Source organism: Notolepis coatsorum (assembly GCF_963971535.1).
Source record: "Notolepis coatsorum genome assembly, chromosome: 19".
Classification (NCBI taxonomy): Eukaryota; Metazoa; Chordata; class Actinopteri; order Aulopiformes; family Paralepididae; genus Notolepis; species Notolepis coatsorum.
Window position 1 is genome coordinate 78,015,651 of NC_140183.1, and position 21,331 is coordinate 78,036,981.

Genomic DNA, 21,331 nt, shown 5'->3' on the forward strand with positions numbered 1-21,331 from the left:
GGGGTTAGGAGAGCCGCTGGCGATATCCCATCTGGCCAACGATTTCTTGGGAGAATTCAGAGTGCTGAACACGGTGCCCACAGAACCTTGGTCCACAGATGAATACAGCTGGGCCCTCTTGTAGACGGTAGCTGCCGGTCCACAACGAAGAGACGTGAGGCGACCTCACTCGGGTTAGAGCGCCGTCTCACCTGGACTCCTCTCGGGGGGTAGTTCCAACACTCACCAGTGTTGGCTGTTATCCATGGCATAAATCAAAGCACCCAAAGCAAGTAGATAATCCAAGCCGTGTAGGGCTCGCCGTCGTCCGGGTAAGGTAATCCAATGTGCAGGTCCACTCGTCCTAGCCCAGAACTCCTCGGATGAAAGCACCACACGTGGTCTGCCCAGCCTGGTTAAGACTCTAGATAACGCGAGGAAACGATGGGGGTACTGCTCACTTTATAACTCTAACCGAACGATGCACCATACATAATAGACTATTATTAACTTAATAGAAATACGTCCCACTCGACGGTATAGTGCCAAACTATGACAATTCAACTATTAATCCACACGATGTCTCAATGCCATTCTGAGGCCAAGTTGACCATACTGCACCACACGTGTATCGTGGGTGAGGCTTAACGTCTTGCCACTAGGTTGGAGGGTAAAGAACTAAGGGCTAAGGGACTAAAAGAAAGTTCTACTTTACTTGCGCCATATATATATGCGCTGTGAACAAATAGTACCATTCGTATTTCGCCAGACGTATTCCTACGCGGAACCGGGCTAGTAACGACATGTTCGTCGGCACGATTGAACTTGAACCAAGGGGCTTGGCTGCTGGCGCCAAGTTTTTGTCCAATGAGAGAATGAAACTATTATGGGCTGTTAGTAGACTAAAGGGATATTCAGTGTATATGTACAAGGAATATACAAGGGATATCAAACGATATACAAATACTATTAAATACATATCCATAAATAAATATATATATTCGGTTTAATCTGATCCTTCACAACAGTAGCCATTTTGAAAACCTCTGGTAGAATGCTAATGTATAGCGTAAGCTAATACAATGCCCGCTACCCACAAAATGTGAACAGGATTTACAACAAAAAACAAGTCGCATGTGTGTGAATCCTACACCCATTGACTATGTCGTACATAGCAAAAACGCTGACCGAGAGTAACGGCTAGGCCGTGGAACGTGTGTGTACGAGTATTACTGCAACTAACAACACAGCATTGTGAGACACATATACTTAGTTCAAGCAATGGAATAACACCAGTTTCTACCTGCATGTGGAGCGTCAGGCTAATAGAACCCCCTATGACTGAGTGTATGTTGCAGACCTTGCTTAATCTCGTAACACAACACGACTCATCTCACAACGTAAAAGTGCAGATTCAAATTTACACAACCCCATCATATGATCTGTTGAAGAAACACACAGTTTGTTTGCCAAAAAACATAGTCCCCCTTATGTCGGGGAACTTTTTATTTCACCAGTTTTTTAAGGCACAAAATCATAGAGGGGCCGGGGAGGGTGTAAAGGAGAGGGGACACAGAGGGGAAAAGTCACTTTCAGCGGCGTCTGCCACCTCGCGCCGCTCGAGTCTTGCCACCCCGAGGAGCCCCGGAGGGATGGTAGTTTACTGTCTGCTGGTCACGACGTTCCCTACCGTCTCCTCCGGTCGTGGATGGGCCGGCGGTAGCAGAAGCGCCGTCTCTTCTCCTGGCCTTCTTGGAGGGGCCAGCAGCGGCGGCGGAGGCAGTGGTAGGGACGACGGAGACAGCTCGACGTTGTGGAAGCCTTCTGACTCCACCGGCAAGGACGGGAGGCGGAAAATGGGGTTGGAGGATGGATCTCTCCTCTGCCATCTCTCTGCATGTTGAGGTCATCAACCGCAGGGCCTTCCCTAACAGACCAGCGTCGGAGAGGGCGGCCGTCAGAAGAGGGGCTCTCTTCTTCTCTGGCACACTGGCCTGCTCCAGCCAAAGATGACGCTGGCCCAGGGTGGCTAGGGCGCGCACTTTCCCCATGGCTATGGCCAGCACCTGGGTAAGGTGCAGGACAGCTCCTGCCGCCTGGGTGATCTGATCGCATTTTACCTCGTTCAGATCTGTGCCGCCCGTCATAATCCCCGATACAAATCTAGCCAGGTGGGCGATGTTAGACGCCGCAGCCAGCGATTGTGTACCAGCGATGAATGACTGGTCACCCCAATATGCCAATCGCCTAGCCGATCTACCCTGGAGGACCGGCTTGCATAAGGGTTCCCACACCATATCCGGACAGAGGAGCGCGGCCATCGGACTATCAAGCCGAGGCACGCCCTCCCCCATACCTTTGACTAACCTCGACACCCGCGTAACTGGTACGTAGGTGGGGGTTAGTCCCATGATGTTGGGAACCGCCTGACCCTGACGAACATAGGCCCCCATTGAGGGGAAAAATGGGTAGACAACGTCCACCCCTCTCACTGGGCGACGCTGCCAGAGATGACCTATGAGATCATCAGGGACAGGAGCAGGCAATGGCAGTGGCAGCGGCACGCCGTTTGCGGCGGCGGCTACCGCCATGAGCTCGGGGAACAAAGCCTGCAGTTCCCCCTGCGGACCCTCCTCCACCGAACCCGCATCCCTCACATGCAGCAGGCTGCAACTGGTCAAGGAGCCACAGTCTGATGTGGCCGATAGTAGGGCATCCTGCTGATGAGGCCAAGGTGGTTCCTCGACATCTTCGAACAGGGAGTCCCACGGAGCCATTTCCCCCCCCTCCGGTGTTTCCTGAGGAGGGATACTCTCCTCCACGGGACCATCATACAAGAATCCGTCCGACTCTTCCATGAAGTCCTCAGTTTCCATCGGAAATCCAGAGCCGGACGCATCCTCGCTGGTCTCCAGCAGTTCCCCAAAACCAGGCCGTTCGCGCCTGCATGCTACCATCTTGCGACGTGAACGGGCAGACGCGAAAAGTTTGCATCGCAAATCCTCCGGCTCCAAGACAACCCCCCGTTTACCAACAGACGATTCCCCGGAACCAGTAGAACCAGAGTCGAGATCAGGCCATCGCCGGAGCGACGGCACCGACTCCTCGGCTCTTCGGAGAGGCAAACTATCCATCGGCTGTCTCCCGGGCTGGGTCGGCAACCACGAAAGTGGCAACAGCCCAGCACCAGAACGCACGACGGAGGCGGGAATGGAGAACCGCTGGTGAAGAGTAGGTCTAGCGGGTCTACTCTCCGCAGAATACATTATGACCCAAATTTTTTCTTTACAACAGATATGAGAGAAGAAAAAATTAAGCACAATGTAAACTCATCACAACTCTTTTCAACTAACAACACGTCAAGTGGGGTACTACCGGGCACTTCCTTGTGGTGAAAGCGAGAAGGAGGAGAGCAGGTGACCACACACCTGCTTATGAAGGTAAGCTGATGAGGGGTGTGGTCAGACTAATACTTTCGTCTTGGTCTGCATCCCCTAACAATTGTGTGTATTGAGCCGTACTGTACTGTACCCATTCTGCAATCTGTTAATTAAAATGTTCAATCAATCAATCAGTATATATTTGTTATTTATTTTTGGTATAGTGCTTAACAAGCATCATTTTATGTTGCCCAGTTGTGGCCTGTTGAGGGGCAATACATATCAAAAGTTCCAAAACATCTATTGTGTTTGTATTTGGATGATCCACTATATAAACATAGTAATTATAATAATAATAATAATAATAATAATAATAATAATAATAATAATAATAATAATAATAATAATAATAATAATAATAATAATAATAATAATAATAATAATAATAATAATAATAATAATAATAATATAATAATAATATCTACATACATGGCATTTGATTGGAGGCTAGTCTCACGTTGTCCCACAGCAACATTCAAATAGTTTAGATTTGTGTACGTTGTTTATGTTAAGAATTTACTTGAAAGTAACGCAATAGTTACTTTCTGAAGTAACTAGTTACTTTTATAATTTGTAACTGAGTAAGTCATTTAGTAACTTTTTGGAAGAAGTAACTAGTAACTGTAACTAGTTACTTTTTTAAAGTAACTTGCCCAACAGTCGGAACACACATGTATCTTCACCTCTCCCAGTCTAACGGTTCCGAGTCGCTGATATCGCGGGCACGATAACATGGGAGGCGCCGGGCAGTCAGGTCCTGTTTGGCGAGTTTTTGGCGGAACGACACCATTTTTTAGACCATATTCGGAAGCCACATCACCACCACCCCCTTGACGGCGAGCCGAGTTTTTTGGTATATTTTCCCAGAGCGGTCAGTCAAGGAATACATTTCTCCGGGGATTCAGCGCATGCTCTTGCATTTCGAAACTACCGTGTAAGTACTATTTATACTAATTTGTTGGACTTATTATAGTATTCGTTAACGTTTATGACCGTCTATAGTGTTTGTGAGATGTTTTTCCCGAGATTCTGGTCATATTTTCCACTCAAAAAGTTTGTTTCAAAAGTACCGATGTGATGTAAGAATTTCACCCAGGATGCCATGCTTTGTGTTGAGGTAACGTTAGCGCTAGCTGCGAGCTAACGCTTGACTAACGTGAACACAATTGACGTATTTATTTCGCAAAGGCAGTGTTTTCAAATAGCCACATTGCTGTATTTAGTGTATTTATTAGTGGGTCATATTCGTATATTTAACATATTTCATTTGATCAACCTTGCATTGTGTGTACTGACTTTTAATTAAAAAAAATTGCAATAGTGATTGTTTTTGTACGTTTTTTTGTGTGTGGACCCCAGGAAGACTAGCTGGTTGCTATCGCACCAGCTAATGGGGATCCCTAATAAAATAAAATAAAAATCAAACCTAGAATTGACGAGAAGGCCTGCTGCTGGACGCTAGCTCCCATGCTAGCGTTGGCTAATAACATACAGCTGAGAGCCAGGAAGGCTCATAACTTTTGAACAATAGATGCTAAGCTAAGCTGTTCTATATTGCCAACAAGATTGTTTACATTCCATTCATTACACATACATCTGAAATAAACAAGGAACGTGCTTGAAAATAAATGTTTATCTTCCAAGTTTAATTTCAACAAGTTCAAGTGCAACAACATATGAACCATAATAATAAAGATTATGATGATAATCATACACTTATTTTATATCATTGGAAAGCCCTAGTTGTTAGCTTCAAAATGGTACCAAATATGAGGTACTTTGAAATACCCAGTAACTAATAATCTATCACAAACCAATGCAAGTTCATGTTCAGGCATTTCCTAAATGGACCAGAGGATCCCAAGAAGTCTGTCTAGAGACTTTTATTTTTTCCAACTTATTGTTTTTATTCAGCACAAAATCAAGACAGTACAGATATACAGATATATTTTACAACACATTCTCAATTAACAGCATGCCTGTTGAAGTCAGAGGGTCGGTGTAGGATTGTTAGTATCTGTCTAACTGCATATATAACTGTTTCCACTAGTAACTGTCTAACTGCATATATAACTGTTTCCACTGGAGGGCGCTCTAGGCGGAGCCACTCAGGAACACCACCAGGTGGCGAGTATAAATAGAGATGTCTCCTCCCATTCTTTCTCTTTCCCCCAGCCTCTCAGTGAGAGGAGAACTATAGAACTGCTGTTCTGCCATGTGAATAAATAAACCACACCAAAGATAGAAACCATGCCTCTTGACCACATTATTGTCGCCCTATAGCCGGATTCTGTCAGCAATGCCTGTACTTGTACTGTATCATTAATAGACAGCTATGCTTGGGGAAGTAGATACTTTTATATGTGCGGTGGAAGTAATTTTATGTACAATTCTCTCCACATGACGTGCTCCATCTCTACTTAGTGAAAGGTATACGATAACAATGTCACTTGGCCCGATGGCACGTAGACACTGTCTGAAAGGGAAGAATGTAGCTACATCATTATAGCTTGAGACCTTGGCTGTTTTGCAATGGAGCTGAACAGCTCTGTAGCAACAATGCTATCTCTGGAGATGACAAAAGGGTTATTATCTGTGAGATAGAGGAGGTGTGTATGGATTAGACTAATCTACGTTGAATGTATACGCACCTGGTGAACTAGCTAGAAGAGAGAGAGAGAGAGAGAGAGAGAGAGAGAGAGAGAGAGAGAGAGAGAGAGAGAGACAGACAGACAGACAGACAGACAGACAGATACAGAGACAGAGACAGAGACAGAGACAGAGACAGAGACAGAGACAGAGACAGAGACACACAGAGAGAAATAGAGACATGGACACAGAAGGAGACGCAGAGGGAGATAATGAGGAAAAACAAGGAACAAAGATGGACTGGGAAACAAGGCAGGCTGGGGAGGAGGGCTCTGGCGGGCGGGTACATACGTTACTTCAGTGTGCGTGTTCAGGAGCTTATCCTTTGAGCCAGACATGGTGAAAGACTCTGCACCTGTCAGCTCCACTCCGTCTGAAAGAGACAGTAGAGGGGGCGGGGGGGAGGGCACAAAAAGGAAGAATATTGTCCGTGCACGGATATGTGTGTGTGTGTGTGTGTGTGTGTGTGTGTGTGTGTGTGTGTGTGTGTGTGTGTGTGTGTGTGTGTCTGTGTGTGTGTGTGTGTGTATGTGTGAGTGAGGCACAGACAGACAGAGACTGAGAGACATGCAGACAGACACACATAAACAGCACAGTGAGAATGAGAGACAGAGAGAGAGAGAGAGAGAGAGAGAGAGAGAGAGAGAGAGAGAGAGAGAGAGATAGAGAGAGAAGATAGCCTACAGTACAGCTGTAAACAAAAATGAGAAAGAGAAAATAGAAAATAGCTGCTATCATGGTAATGCACTCCACTGTTCTGGAAAATATATAAATACAGTACCCGCTGTATACCTGCATGCATGGTATATAGATTGATCCGCCTATTTATTCCCACACAAAGTCTACTCCATTTAACACTCGGCTATTATGAAGGAACGGTTCAACCTTGAGTATGACATCCTGCCCTGAGCTTATTTTTTACCCTTGTAACCATTGTGTGTCGTTTAGACATTGAGAGTGTGCCCTGTGTGTGGGGAAGACCGACGTTGTGTCCTTTCTCTGCACACCTTTTATTCTATCGTATTATTCTCGTTTCTGAAACAGAAAATGTGCGTGTATACTTGGAACATTCCGTCAGTGCTCTCTCAAGTGTTATCTTTCCCATTTCAAACTGTATGTGGAGCAGCTTCAGACATTGTATCCGATGACATCGCAATTTGAAGGTTTTGAATTTTGGGTAAGAATTGTTCATGTCCACAAATGTTTTTTGGACCGTCTTAGACCATAAGAGTATAATGAAAATATATATTCTCTAAAATCATTCTGTAATAAGTCTACACCAATCTGGTTTCAGAGCAAAACATAGCACGATATCAGCCACTACTCTCTACAGTCTTTTAAATAGACTACACAGCGTTGGTTTTGATGCAAATGCTTGTGGCATTTGTCTGAGAGACTTCAGTGTGTGAAAACTGGGAAAGCCCAGTCAGAATTCATGCACATTACAAAAGGCATTCCACAGGGAACAATCCTGGGTCCTGTCTTATTTACAATTTATAGTAAAGGTCCAGTGTCTTATAAATGGCCTTTTCCAGTGTTTAGCATTGTTTCCTAGCAATGGGGGTTTATATCAATGGGGTCTGTGTCTCTAATTCTCATTTTGACTCATCAGTCTAGTCTCGAGTTCACGAGATCCTCCCTCACTCAACTAAGCCTTTCTGATTTTACTGTTTTGCTGACGTGAGTAAGGCACTGGTTGTAGTCACCGCCCACAATCAACAATTCGCTCAACAACAGAACAGAATTACTTCCTCAAACGGATTGACGTGCGCAGGTGCCGACAGAGAGAACAAACAACCTGCATCTCTCTCAACCTGCATTTTACACACAATCGCAGTTGAGCCGCTCACACAGCGCACATGCGCATGCACGCACGGAGCGATGTATCCTCTCTCTCTCCCTCTCTCTCAACCTGCATTTTACACACAATCGCAGTTGAGCCGCTCACACAGCGCACACGCACGCACGGAGCGATGTATCCTCTCTCTCTCTCCCTCTCTCTCTCGCTTGCTCGTTGTCTCTCTCGCTCTCTCTCGTATACATGTGCCCACTGCCCAGTGACCCGGATGCCCTGGGTGGAGTGAGTTTAGGGGGGTGAGTGTAACGGAGGTACCGTGTGTCTATCCACAGTCACGATCAGACCACGTGAGCGGATCGGCGCGGCCGAGAAATCCGCTCTTCGCTCTTTAAAGCTTGGTCCGCTCCGCTAATCACTCATGTTGACCCCGCCCCCAAGTCGCTCTCCGCTCGTTCCCCGCTCACCTTGAATCGAGCGCTCCCCGCTCCCCGCGCCAGATCGCTCGGCAGTTTTTTTTCTTCTTTTTTTGGAGCATGGTGTAAATGAGCTCAAACTACAACAGTCTACACCCCCTGGGCCCCTTAACAATTGTTTGTATTGAGCCGCATTGTAATTGTAGCCATTCTGCAATGTTAAATAACGTTGTTTATCCATTCACTATCTCTATTAAGCGATGATAGGCTAGCCGAGCCACAATGCTATGGTCGCTGCCATTAACGTTAGCATGTAAGCTAACGTCAACAACAATGGCGTCGATATACTTTTTCTAACTGGAGTGAGTGTGGGCGTCTCTACAGTGACAAAGCCTGAACGAACAGCCTATCACAGGTTCACCCTTCTCATTGGTTGAAAATGGCCTTCATGTTTGTACATCGCCATCTGTTGCTTTGGCATTGTACTGCATGTATATATTACATCAGTGTTAAACCACTGTGAGCGGCCTGGAGTGGATTGGAGCGGAGGAGAACTCTCGCTCCGGACGTCGCGCCGACTCATTTTAAAACCCACTCCTCGCTCACGTCAAAACCGGCCGCTCCGCGCCCCGCGCCGCTCACGCTCCGATCCGCTCACATGCACTGGTCACGATGGACTGTGTGTATAGTGAAGTGGTTGTGGACGTTAAGCGGTACTGCAAGTAAACTCACTCCCCAGAGGCATCCAGACCCATTACTAAGAGGTGAATTCACCTCTTGGTATAGTGGTCTGTGATGCCGCACGTGGCGCGGGAGACCGGGGTTCAACTCCCACTCAGGGCATGTCAAATGAGACCGGTTACACATGTATCACGCTGTGTGGGTGACTGTCACTCAAAGCGCTTATGGGCGGAGCCCAGCCCAAAACAGCTGGGGTTGGAAAATGCTGCTTTTGAGTACTTGTTTAGAAATACAAAACAATGAATTTTTTTGAAAACAACTTTACAGATGTGTTCCATAGACTGACAGTAATTGTGTAAAGTTTCCCAAATAGTGAAAGGAATAGCAAGACATGTCCCCTTTAATGATATTGTTTCATCTTTGAGTGGCTGTCAAGTTCATCTTCATGCAAATGACACTATTGTATATTGTATTACTGACTCTGTACAACTAGCCATTGAGAAGCTGCGACTTTCATTTAATGCTCTGCAAGATGTGCTTAAGCCTTAAGCTTGTACAGTATTTAATGCAAGCAAAACTAAATCAGGGTGTTCTCTGGGGCTATAGATATTGTTTACAATGATTTGCATATGTAGACTGTGAATGGGTCTGACATTGAAAGAGTTACAGAATACAAATATCTTGGCATCTGGCTTGATGAGAAATGTATATTTAAGTACCATAATAGACAATTGAGTTCAAACTTAAAACTCTCACTAGAAATCAATACCCCACTAACCTACAGTATGGACAGTTTAAAAACATGATTACAAATCTTCCTTTAGATTTGATGGTTTTTTTGCATGTTTTCTTTTGCATCTGTTTTTGTCCTATTTATTCAACGTCTAATTTATCTAACTCCCCTTAGTATTTTTGTCTTTGTTGTTGAGACTTTAGGACACCTGGGAGGATTAGATAGAGTAGGGGAGACACATTACCAAAGGATCTGGTGGGATCTGATCATGTGTTCCATGTGGTTCTTGACCACCGATCCTTGGGGTGCTGTAGACAGATGTAACATTGACTCACCTTTATAAAGTGTGAGCTCTGCTCCTGGTTTGGCGTCTGGGGCGATGCAGATGACCGTGTACTTCTTCCCGGCCACCCAAGGCTCTGCCATCTCCACCTCAAAGTATGGCTTAGAAGGGGGTACTGAATTGGAATGCACAGGTTAATGTTGTCGTGCTAGCTGTTGTGAAGTAGCTGCGGGTGAAGATGGCCGTGACAAGGATTCTCACGTCAACAGACTTTAGTGATGAAACTTCAGGTGAGTACAATTGTTGCTTCAAGATAATACAGTACAGATGAATAGAGTTACAATGTGATCAGGGTACTTTAGATCAGGGTACTCTAGAATAGAATAGAATAGAATAGAATAGAATAGAATAGAATAGAATAGAATAGAATAGAATAGAATATACATACTTTATTCATCCCGAGGGAAATTTGGCACTACAGATAAACAGTAAACAGTAAACATTTAGGTAGACAAAAACAAAAGTCACGAATAAGAATAAAAATAAGACTAAGAATAAAATACGGTCCGGGATATACATTTCCTATGTTATGTATATACATTCTAATATAAAATATACAGTAAAAATATACAGAAATATACAGTAAAAGTGTACAGTAAAAGTGTAAAATTGTACAATGTCGGTTTTAAAAGTAAAAGTAAAAGTCCAGGAAGATAGTAATGTCACCCTGTGCTCAGTGATGCAGTGAGGCACAGTGATGCATTATAAAGTCTGATGGCTGTCGGAATGAAGGACCTGTGACGTTCAGTGTTCCTGGGAGACTTAGTCTAACACTGACCATGCTCCTTTTGTCAGCCAAGTCTGTGTATAGGGGGTGGGAGGGGTTGCGTGGAGCTTAGGAAGGCTCCTCCTCTCCGCCATCACCGCTAGAGAGTCCAGCTCCACCCCTACCACGTTACTGGCCTTCCTGACCAGCTTATCCAGCCTGTTTGCGTCCCCTGCTCTCAGTCCGCTGCCCCAGCAGGTCACAGCGTATACAAGAAGGTTCCGGCCACCACCGGCTCGTAGAACATCCTCAACATCCTTGTAGAGGTTGAAGGATATCTCTGCCTTCTGAGGAAGTTGAGTCGGCTCTGGCCCTTCTTGTAGAGTGTGCCTCTGCGTGTTTTGACCCATTCAGTTTATTGATCAGGGTACTCTAGCTCGGGGCACAGAACGGTAGACTGTACCCATCCATGCAGACTGCAGTGAGCCTGAGTAGCCCTTATACAACAACCGAATGTCAGAAACTCTACCGTCTGCCTTATAATCTGCTAGAATAGAACGTTCTGCAGCCAATGTATGTAAATAAAACATGCCCCTCTAATTAAGCTAGAGGAAGGTGAATCAAAAGTGTAATTGCTTTGTCCAATACTACACTACTATGTTATACTACCAGTCACTACAATATTCCTCATGAAAGTGTGATGCAATGTAAGAGGAAGTGATTGCAAGCACATGAATAATCTTTGCTTAGGCGTTCACTGAATACGTATGATAACTGAATAACCAGTTATAGGTTTTCGTAGTGGCCCGGGACTTGATTTGATTGATTGATTTTATTAATTGATTGATATATTTTACTTTGAATTTCAATGGGTGTTTGAGCTCAGAATCAGAAACAAAGGTCATTGTTTATTTTTAATAAGTGGTCTACATATTAAAACAATAGCTCTACAATACAACAGCCATCACAGATACAGAGTGTATTGTCATCCATCCAGTCCCTCTACTCTGCAGTAAACAGAAAGAAAAATCTGGTATCCCATTCCCACTTTATCCAATCAGGAGAGAGAACTCCACACTCCTAAAATGGACTGACAAAATGGCAAATATAAGCTTGAAACAAGTAAAATAATCTGCCAGTGCAGTAAGACAATATTTGGCTTGGCAAGATTTCTTGAAATACCAGTAAGTTAAAATAACTAGGGTTCTCTCTCCTGATTTGATAAAGTGGGAACAGGATACCAGACAATTAATGTTCTGTTTACTGCAGAGCGGAGGGACTGGGAGACCCATGTTACTGACCACTGAACACTCTATATTAGTGATGGCTGTCGAAATGTAGAGCTATATGGTGCTATATATTTTTTTATGTAATGTAATAATAATTATTATTATAAAAAATAAAATAAAGAATACATTTAGAAAGGTGCAGAATAAAGGTTTTAGAATAATATTAGAATTAAAATAAGTGGTCTACATGTTAAAATAATAACTCTACATTCTGACAGCCATCACTGATGTGTGCAGTAACATGGGTCTCCCAGTCCCTCTGCTCTGCAGTAAACAGAAAATAAAATGTTCTGGTATCCCCTTCACTTTATCCAATCGGGAGAGATATTTTTGAACACCTATTTAAAAAAGAAAAATACCACTTACAGCACCTTTATGGTTTTTTCCCTTTCTTTCCAGCAGACGTCAACTGCAGAGGCTGCCCGAGCTCAGGGAGATAACAGAGAGGGAGGAAAGAGTTAGAAGGTACATGAAGCGAAAAGGGTGCATGAGGGAGAGAAAGTATTTGAGTAAAAAGAGAGATGAAAGAGCTCCACGGACTCGGATAGGAGGAGAAATACATCAACAGCGAAAAATGTAGAGTGAGAGCGAGATAGGAGGAGGTAGCAGAGAGGAGCAGGGAGGAAGGAGACAGGGGAGGAAAGGGAAAGCAAGCAGCTATCTTTGTTTATCACCCCATCATTGAACAGAGGACTATCTGTTTTTTTTATTATTATTATCAAAGAGTCATTTTGACATCCGCCGGTGAACGCACGCTGATGTTAATCCACACTGTCGGCCGGGTAAAACAGTCAGCCAGAGACACGTGGCTCTGCTTCCCTCTGTACACAGAGGGGTGCAGGGGCGGTTGACGCACGGCCACTAGGAGGAGCTGTTGCTGTGTGCAGAGTGGCCCCCACCGGCTCCAGTCTGGCATTGAGACAGATGAGATGTGGCTGTAGCTTCAAACTGATTTAAAGGAAGCAATTGAATCTGTGCGGACCGTGATGGGTTACCGAGAGCACTGCAGAGAGGCGCGCGCTGCAATAATGAGATGCATTTGTTTGTTTTTTTCCTCCCCCCCCCCCCCCACACACACACACCTCCCTGAGACGATGCCTGGGCCATGCATCTATTGACAGCCCCTGCACTCTCAATCTACCCGGGCCCACATGATTCACAGCGGCGCATCACTTGTTGTGCTTGAGGAGCCGCTGGCGGCCAAACAAATCTCTTAAAATAAGAATAATGATATGTTCACAAATGAGGCGGGCAGGTATCTAATCGTTCCCTCGCTCTCTCATGCTCGCCTCCTCTTCCTATTTCTCAGTCACTCCATCATCCCTACCAGTCCGCTCCCCCTGCCTCCCTAGTCCCTCCCCCTCTCCGTCTCTCTGTCTCTCTCTCTCTTTCTTGACCACTGCGGTTAAACTGCAGAGGTGTGTGTGTGCGTGGGGGGGGGGGGGGGGGGTTCTAGCTTGCTCTGGGAATAACTACAGCATCCAGTACAGCCACTCAGGCGGACCGTGTGACCCCAATCAGCCCCACCTGAGTTCCCCTCCGACTGTCTAATGTGGACACCCACACGCGCGCACACCCACACGCACACACACACGGACATTAACAGGCGCACACATGTTATTAAATTACAGGACATGGACACAAAGAAAGGAACAGAGGGCAGAATTACACGCTTCTCACTCAACTCTTTCTCACCCCTCTGTCTGCTTGCCTGTGTGTGTGTGTATCTTCTCTCTCTATCTCTCTCTCTCTCTCTCTCTCTCTCTCTCTCTCTCTCTCTCTCTCTCTCTCTCTCTCTCGCTCTCTCCCTGTCAATATGCATAAGCAGCTCTTATGCACCTATCTCTCCACCGCTTCCCTCTCTCACACAACACAAACACACACACATGCGGACGCATAAATAGACTCGATGGGCTACGCGCGGACAGACGAGTGGGTGAATGAACGCGCTTGGTGAACGTCCTCCGTCTCCAGGTCAATCCGGAGAACAAGCGTCTGACGTGATTGTGAAACAGAGGTGACCAGTGGTGCAGTGGTGATTTCATAAGGGGTTGCACTGTGTTTTAATGACGTCACGCATGCGGGCGCTCGTGCACATGCTCCCGCGCATAAATGTTCCTGCTCAAAAAGCAGATGGAACGGTGTGCAACCGTGTCCCATGAGAACTGCACCACTGGAGGTGACTCTAAAGGGAATAGAGACCCCCCCCCCCCGGCAGACATTTTCACATGTCACAGATGGGTGAACTAATAACGTTATTAAAGGGGCCCCCGTTGCCGATTCTCAACCGTAATCCTATCGTCCTGTTGTGAGCAGGACGTGTGATGTGTAACTCACCGACGTGTGCCGTGTCTCGAGGGCTCCTCAGCCACACCGCCCCCCCCCGGTGGAGTTGGTTCAGGGGTGACGTCACGGAGAGGAGAGCAGATCTGAGAACAGATCCTCTAGCGATCTGCAGGTGCTATTCAGTTAAGTTGTGACGTATCAACCTTCCAATAAACGGTTACCGGGGGGCCAATTGCTTCCTGCGTTGGCTGAGGCTCTCGTCTTTTCAATGGGCCTCAGTGCTGAGTCCCTTGCTGAGTCGTAGAAAAACTGTTTGGGGGTATGTGCTCCTAGTATCTCCCGCTGTCTAACCTTCTTACTGTCTTTTAAACTATTATGTACCCTACTACAATGCTACTATACTTATACTACTACCTATCATGCTAATATCTTATACTTATACTACTATGCACTCAGAGTGTTGTAGTAGAAAATGTATAGTTTCTATATCATATGAGATCAGAATTACATCATTACGATCGATCTCAGCCCTCCCACAGAACTCGGTAATATATTAACTTTAACAGGCCTCTGTGGAGGGCTGTGTTTGTCTACACCAAACAGAGGCATAATGACATCCCGGGCAGAAGCATTTGGGTCATGATAGATGAGATCGTATGATGTTAGGGGAAGATACGCCTGTTTAAACTTGTCATATGATCAACTGTTCTGGAATGTATAAATATCAATGTAAGGGGAGGGACCTCTCTCTCTTCCTCCTTCTCTGCCGGCGCCGGCTCTATATCAATTTGGTTCTGTATTAATTCTGTTCTATATCAATTCTGTTCTATATCAATTCTGTACTCTTAAACCAATGCTTTAAGTTGAATAAAACTTCTGTCGATAATAATTAAGACCAGCCTTGTCTGCTTTTCCTTTAGAAGCCCATTCTCCTTCAGTGTAACACTCAAGCTCAATGCTAGTTGACGAACGATGCCACTGACCCTTAGCTGCAAGAGAGGTACCTCTCCTGCTGACTTGTTCACAATTTGTAAGTCGCTTTGGATAAAAGCGTTCAGCTAAATGACCAAATGTAAACAACATAAATGTCTGAAGCAGAGTTTTGGCCCCTGGACATGACCTCCGACTTAACAACCGAATTTCTTCAACTATTTGTTCAACTGTAGTAGAGGCCCAACTCGAGAAAAGCTGAACTAATGGTTGAGGAAATAGTGTCGCTAGAGGTCTGTTCTCCTCTCTGTGACATCACCCGGAGGAATTTCTGCTCGGGGGGTGGGGGCTGGGCAATGCGGCTGAACTCTCAAGACACAGAACACGGCAGTGAGTAACGACTATCACGTCCTTCTCACGATGGTACGACCTAATAAAATGTACGAAGTGCCCCTTTAATAACGGGTCTGTTCCATTCAGGTGTGTCAATGATGCCATGCCGGTGAGCCGGCGTGCACAACACCATCTCCTGGCACTGACACACTTAAATGGCCCTGACCGGATTAATTATAGCTGTGTTGTTTGTTTACCCATCAATAACACTTCAAAATATCCACAGTTAAAAAAGGTCTATTGAAAAACGGCCAAAAGGAACCAACAGCCTGCTTGTTCTTATATTGGGAGACTGATGGAGATGGGCAGATCTTGGTTAAACACTGTAAATTAGATGGCAGAAACACATCAATTCTCATTTCTAACAGTCACAACACCCACGTGAGCGCACGTATATACTAGCTCAAACCAGACATGCACGCACATCTGCACTGCACAGGCACATGTTTACAAGCTCACATGTGCGTAAATACACACACACACACACACACACACACACACACACACACACACACACACACACACACACACACACACACACACACACACACACACACACACACAAACCACAGGGCTCAGGTGTGTGATCTCAGGGACTAAAAGCCTCTAAAGCAGACCTCTCTCTCTCTCTCTCTCTCTCTCTCTCTCTCTCTCTCTCTCTCTCTCTCTCTCTCTCTCTCTCTCTCTCTCTCTCTCTCTCTCTCTCTCTCTCTCCCTCTCTCTCTCTCTCTCTCTCTCTCTCTCTCTACATACACATACAACAGAAGATGTCAGTCGGTTTAGTATAAAATAAATAACCCTATTGATGGAAAGACAATCAGGTATTTTCAGAGATCAGAGATCAGACAATTTATCATGATTCAAATGAAATAAATGTACATGTAAATACCATATAGATAATCTTATCAGTGAATTGCTGCAAATAAATTGGCTTCAGTTTTGGATAATGGGGATGTATTTATAGTCATGCTGCTGCTTCCACTCTGAAGCCCTATAGACTCTGTATATAATTCCACTCTCAGATGTATTAATGGTGATAGTTATGGCACTTTCATCATTGCATCCTGTGTGATGCGGTTGGTTGGTCTTAGAGATGTTCATCTGCAATGACTGGCGTATGCTTCAGGTCCTGTTTGGACCTGTTCTGGACCCTTTTAGTTCTAGCGCTCCTCCATCACACCCTACAGATTGGTACCACTCATACCCTTTGGACAATTTAGAACCACGATCACAAACAATTCCGGTGTCTCGTGTGTAATTGTTTTAAATTATTATTTCCTTGTTTATCTTAATTTGACAACTCAATGACAATGACTCGATGTCATTGCAAATGAGGGTGACCTCTATGATCCTATTCAAGGCATAAACGATGACTAGAATGAATAATGCTGACTCTAGAGCTATGTGGCAGGGGCTCAAAACGATGACAGACTACAAAGGTGCCTCCCTCAAACTGAACAGTGACATCTCCTTAGCAAATGACCTCAATACCTTCTATGCAAGGTTTGATGCTGGTAATAACAACACCAGCCCACAAGCACGGCAATGGGGGGGGGGGGGGGGGGGGTCTGCTGCTGATGGAGACTCAGTGTTCAGGGTAACAGAGCATGAGGTGAGGCGGACCTTTAAAAAAGTGAATATCAGGAAGGCAGCAGGACCGGACGGCATCCCCGGGCGCGTCCTAAAAGTCTGTGCGACCAACTGGCCCCGGTATTCACTGACATATTTAACCTGTCCTTAGAACAGGCTGTCATCCCACCTGCCTGAAGAAGTCCACTATTATCCCTGTACCCAAAAAATCCAAGCCTGCTTGCCTCAACGACTACCGCCCTGTAGCTCTCACCTCCATAGCCATGAAGTGCTTTGAGAAGCTAGTAAAGGGCTACATCTGCTCCTCCCTCCCCATCAACATGGACCCCCTGCAATTTGCATACCACCCCAACAGGTCCACGGAGGACGCCATAGCCCATGTGCTGCACACAGCAGCATCACACCTGGACAAGAGGAAGGGGAACTATGTGAGAATGCTATCATCGACTACAGCTCGGCATTCAATACCATAGTCCCCTCCAAACTCATAGCCAAGCTCAGGGACCTGGGCTTGAACTATGACCTCTGCCAGTGGGTCTTGGACTTCCTGACGGGCAGACCCCAGGTGGTGAGAGCAGGCAACTGCACCTCCTCATCCATCACCCTCAACATAGGGGCCCCCCAGGGCTGTGTTCTGAGTCCCCTCCTCTACTCCTGTACACACACGACTGTGTGGCTCAGCGGAGTAGCAATACAATCATCAAATTTGCTGACAACACAGTGGTGGTGGGCCTGATCTCTGCCAACGACGAGAGGGCCTACCTGGAAGAGGTCAGGTCCTGGCGGGATGGTGCCAGGAAAACAGCCTCTCCCTGAACGTCAGCAAAACAAAGGAGATGATTGTGGACTTCAGGAGGTCGGGGGTCAAGGACTACAGCCCCCTCAGCATCGACGGGGCACCGGTTGAGAGAGTCAACAGCTTTAAGTACCTCGGAGCCTACATATCCGAGGACTTGACATGGACCACACACATTGACAGTGTTGTGAAGAAGGCACGACAACGCCTCTACTTCCTCAGGCGCCTAAGGAAGTTCCAAGTCAGTCAGAAGATCCCTTAAGAACTTCTACTCATGTACAATAGAGAGCATCCTGACTGGCAACATCACCTCCTGGTTTGGGAATAGCACTGCACAAGACCAAAGCAGACTACAAAGAGTGACACGTTCAGCCGAACGCACAATTGGAGGGGGGCTCCCACCCTCCAGAACATTTACAACAAGCGGTGCAGGGGCAAGGCTAAGAGAATCATTAAAGACTCCAGTCACCCGAAAAACTGCCTCTTTGAACTGCTGCGGTCAGGCAAGCGATACCGGAGTCTCAAGGCGAGCACAGAAAGACTCAGAAGAAGCTTCTATCCCCAGGCCATCAGGCTGCTAAACGAACAATGAACACTGACACAACAACAACCATCAAACGCACATAGCACACACATCCACACGCACACACTCACTTTAAACAAACACACTGTAGCACCCACTCCACACACTTTATAGCACACACTCACTTTAAACAAACACACTGTAGCACCCACTCCCCACACTTTATATTTATTGATGAAGGATTGCACTACAACTCGTACACCTTACTGTAAATTGTACCTAATTGTACTCATCCCATTTCTGCTTTGCACTATATAGTATTGTACATTAGTACACTGCATAGTATTGTATATTAATGGTAACTCAGTTACGTCTATTCTGCATCGAACATGTACATATGTCTATACTGAACACTGTGACCTCATTTTCTACTTCTAAATTACATGCTATACTATGTTATTTGATACTATCTTGTCTAGCACAGTCTCTGGAGCGTAACAGTAAGAAGCATTTTGTATGAAAGTATTCTGTACTTCTGTATGACAACTATTAAAGAAACTTGAAACTTGAAACTTGAATGACAATGAAACGAAAATGGTGTTTGTTTTATTAATAAGCGGAGCACGCGCCGCTGTATTTATAGGCATGCCTACAGCCTTTGTGTCTCACCCTCCTCTGACGCGGTGATATTTTGGGTAACGGGCAACCGTCGAACCTTCTCGTGAACAAAGTCACCGCGCTCCATGTTGCTTGTGTAAGTGGCCCCGTTTACGAGTTGTTCCATTATTCATGACAAGGAATCATAAAAGGAAGGCTCATTATATACTCCTCAAGTGCTAAACTCATTAGCTACTGCGAAAAGAACCTCACCATAGCCCTGCTTCCTACTGTCCTCTCACCTCCAACACTGATAACAAGCTTAAGAGTATGCGCGCACACACACACACACACACACACACACACACACACACACACACACACACACACACACACACACACACACACACACACACACACACACACACACACACACACACACACACACACACACACACACACACACACACACACACACACACACGTTCCTCAATCAAACTGAACCATGGCAACTGAATAAGTAAGAGTGTAAAACCAGGCCACATCAAACAACAACAGTTTGAACATATGTAAGTAGGTGTCTGTACAGACGACGCCTGTTCAGAGAGAGAGAGAGAGAGAGAGAGAGAGAGAGAGAGAGAGAGAGAGAGAGAGAGAGAGAGAGAGAGAGAGAGAGAGAGAGATGCTGTTCATCATGAAGCGACAAAGAGCGTCACATAATTACATCCACTCCTGGGAACTTTTCATTCACTTCCATTCTGTCATGTTTCCCTCCTGTGTGAGACACGGATCACCCTGAGGCCGACCAGGCACACAGGCCTCTACGCAGCAGTGCTCAGATCAGCTGCTGGCAAAAGCCATGGACCGACCAGGCACACAGGCCTCTACGCAGCAGTGCACAGATCAGCTGCTAAAGCTATGGGACCTATCCAAATCAAATGGCCTCTATGTCATCTGAATTCCCTATTATAATGTGCTCTTGCTGCTTGCTGAGAGACAGAGAACAAGAGAGAGAAAAAGAGAGAGAGACAGAGACAGGGAGAGATGGAGAGAGAGAGAGAGAGAGAGAGAGAGAGATGGAGAGAGAGCTAGAGATGGAGAGGGAGAGAGAGAGATGGAGAGTGGGAGAGTGGGAGAGAGGGAAAGAGAGAGAGAGAGAGAGAGAGAGAGAGAGGGAGAGAGAGAGATGGAGCTGTGGTGACACAAATTACGAACGCAACTCATTTCTGGTTTAAGAACATCACAATTGATAAAATGACAAGCATCCGTTTATTAATTCCCCTCCACTGGTAAGTTATGTGTCCATAAGATCTGGCTATTCAGCACAGCAGTGGCTGCTGGGCCACTCGTCTGCTGACGTCCAGTCCAGCGCTCCAGCTCTCATCTTGGGCAGAAGGAGGGAGAGGGAACGAGAGAGAGAGAGAGAGAGAGAGAGAGAGAGAGAGAGAGAGAGAGAGAGAGAGAGAGAGAGAGAGAGAGAGTCTTCTGATTACCAGACAACCGCTCTAGCTACTGTTGCTACTGTAACTACTCTCCAATTTTACAGTGACAGTGAGAGACCTAGTACTACCAGGAGATGGTTGGCTGGGATAGTGCTTGCTTTTCTACAAAGAAATAGCCTTCAAACATAAGCAGTGTGTGACATCTTCCAAATCAAAATAGAATTACTAGTTTTGGTTTCACTCATCTTCATAAACATTCATTTATTTATTTATTTATTTATTCAATCTTTATTTAATCCGGAAGGATCATTGGGCCTCATTCACGAAGCGATATAAGAACAGATTTCCTCTTATTTTGTTCTTAACTCTTTGACTGCCACCAGCTTTCGCCATCTTTACTAAATGGCGCCAGCGTTATTGGCCATTTTAGCGATGTTTGCAGACCCATCGTGTGTTCTGTATTATAGCTATGGAGACAATGAGTATGGCTCATTTTACAGGCATTGTTCATAGTCCATTACTGACTAATCAGTTCATTTCTACACACTGTAGTTTTTACGCCATTTTGAAGAGGACATCGAGAGCTTTGAATGAGCGTTTGAATTTTTCCGAACGACACTTTCCAAAGGCCTCTATGGGGCTTCAAGCTAATTACTTCTGTATGAATTTCTTATCTCTTATTACTTGGGATAATAAACCACAAAACTTAACGTTATTGACATATATTGGAGCACAGTTCGTTT

The 21,331-nt window shown here is 45.5% G+C and overlaps 1 protein-coding gene across 1 annotated transcript in view; it reads right to left on the minus strand.

Moving 5' to 3' along the window:
• Positions 1-21,331, minus strand: part of nphs1 (NPHS1 adhesion molecule, nephrin) — a gene marked incomplete at its 3' end in the record, with an annotated part of 212,975 nt that overhangs the window by 152,299 nt on the left and 39,345 nt on the right. The window contains exons 3-4 of the mRNA XM_084336716.1: positions 10,029-10,151; positions 6,360-6,441 (exon numbers count right to left, since the gene is read on the minus strand). Of these exons, the coding sequence (XP_084192842.1) occupies positions 6,360-6,441; positions 10,029-10,151 (205 nt within the window). The remainder of the gene's footprint in view (positions 1-6,359; positions 6,442-10,028; positions 10,152-21,331) is intronic.